Below are 1,981 nucleotides of genomic sequence, written 5' to 3' on the forward strand. Positions count from 1 at the left end.
TGACACTGAATTATATGAAAATGTCCATGATCTATTAATATGAGACCTGGATATAAAAGTAATATAACTAATTGTGCTAAATAGGATACAGATGCACTTGTAAAATGTAAACCCTTTGCCTTTGGTTTAAAAGGCTCCGATACTTCTCCATGCTTTACTTGAGAGGCACTCTGATTTTCATACAATGAATTGCAATAAAGTACTGCAGACATAAAATATATTAATAAATCTGAGAAAATGACGGTAGCTCTCATGAAAAATTTGTGATGATAGCTTTCGTATCCTCTTGATTTATTTAGTTCAACAAATTCTGGATTTATATAATAAGCAATTTTCCCATTTAAATAACTGTGATATGCCGTAAGAGGAGGATAATCTAAGCCCCAATACATCAAATCATTTTTACTTGTGTTTAAGTACCATTCATTTAATGGTAAATTTACGGTTAGTTCCATCCAATGCCTTTGGGCTTCATAGTCACCGTACATTGGAGGCGTATTCTCGCCAGAATACGAATGTAACGAAACTGACCATCTAACAATTAAGGCAAATGTGAATATTGAATATAAATTACCACTGTAATAAAACTTTTCGCTTGACATTTTTTTACGAGATTTGATAGCCTCATTATAGGCAAAACACCAAAATGGCAGCTGCAAAAGTGTAACGTCGACAATTATACGTAAAATTTTTAATAAGTTTAATACTTACCACATAAGATGCATCCAGCTTTTCCTTGAGTTTTTTTTGAATGTAATCTTTTGTATAAGGCATTTTAACACATAGTCATCGTAATTTTACTTCTGTGAAGATATTAGGTAATTGAATTAGCAGCAAATTTAAGCGGCAAAAAATACTCACGAAAAAAATATTAAAAATATAAAGAATAAGTATATAGCTAGTTATTATTAGTTAAAACTAAATTCTTTATGTTCAAAACCTTTATGTTTTTAAAATTTTTACAATTTTAGAAAAAGAAATAAGTTTTTAAAAATTTTGCTATTTTTAAAAGGTACAACGGTGAAGTTGACTGAATAATCGAAATACCGGAAACATTGTTAAATCCACCATGTAGAACGCATGTGAATGTTGTATTTTATTTTTATTTCAATATTAATTGTTATAATACATATTTTTTGTATGAATTCGTTTATTTAAATAAATAAAAATATATTTGCTTAATATTATGTTATTTGTGCAGTAAGTGATTTTATTAGTTCAATATTATTTAATTTTCCACAAAGTAACATATTTTATGGCTAGTGCAACGTATGATATTTAATTTTTTAACAATTTTATTTATTAAAATTAGTTGTTTCTTTTTTTTTTTTTTTTTTAATTTCTAATGTTAATTCAATTAGTTAACATATATTTATAATTACTTAAATTTATTATTAAGTGTACTCTAAAAAAATACGTTAAGGCTTTTATAATTGCAATTATACTTTAACATCTTAAAACTGTAACATTTCTTTTTATTTTATATTTCAGACTTTAGAAAAATGTCTGTTATATCCTCGAAAAGTTCTATTTTATCTATATTAAAAACACCTGGCTCTGGACCTAGAAATTCTTTACAGCAAGTGAAATTTCAATTACCTAGTGACATAAAAAGAATATTTCTTAATTTTAAGTCTGGAACAAATACAAAAGAATATGAAAATCTCGTTTGTACTATAAGAGATTCAGAATTCACTGATGATGATTTACTACATTTGTTAAAAGAAGCAAAAAATTGTACATCACTATTAAATTATGATTTAAGACTATTTGTGCAAGCATTAATTTTAGTTAGATGGAGTCATAGAGGAGACAATGTTGTCAAATCATATCAGGAATTTGTAAATGATTTAATATCAGCTCATTCTTGCCACATAAAATTAGTTGTAGATCAATTGATCAAATTGTTTTTAAATTATGATGATTCCGATTGGATTAATGATCTTCCCTCTGAAAAAGCAGATCAGCAGTTTAATAATAT

The 1,981-nt window shown here is 26.4% G+C and overlaps 2 protein-coding genes across 2 annotated transcripts in view; one reads left to right on the top strand and one right to left on the bottom strand.

Moving 5' to 3' along the window:
* Phum_PHUM448540 (dolichyl glycosyltransferase, putative) overlaps positions 1-774 on the bottom strand; it is a gene marked incomplete at both ends in the record, with an annotated part of 1,821 nt that extends 1,047 nt beyond the window's left edge. Inside the window, 2 exons of the mRNA XM_002429649.1 lie at positions 47-653; positions 712-774. Coding sequence (XP_002429694.1) covers positions 47-653; positions 712-774 — 670 coding nt within the window. The remainder of the gene's footprint in view (positions 1-46; positions 654-711) is intronic.
* A 728-nt stretch (positions 775-1,502) lies between these two features.
* Positions 1,503-1,981, top strand: part of Phum_PHUM448650 (transcription initiation factor ia, putative) — a gene marked incomplete at both ends in the record, with an annotated part of 2,095 nt that continues 1,616 nt past the window's right edge. The window contains one exon of the mRNA XM_002429650.1: positions 1,503-1,969. Coding sequence (XP_002429695.1) covers positions 1,503-1,969 — 467 coding nt within the window. The remainder of the gene's footprint in view (positions 1,970-1,981) is intronic.

This window comes from Pediculus humanus, genomic scaffold (assembly GCF_000006295.1).
Source record: "Pediculus humanus corporis 1103172108219 genomic scaffold, whole genome shotgun sequence".
In the NCBI taxonomy this organism is placed as follows: Eukaryota; Metazoa; Arthropoda; class Insecta; order Psocodea; family Pediculidae; genus Pediculus; species Pediculus humanus.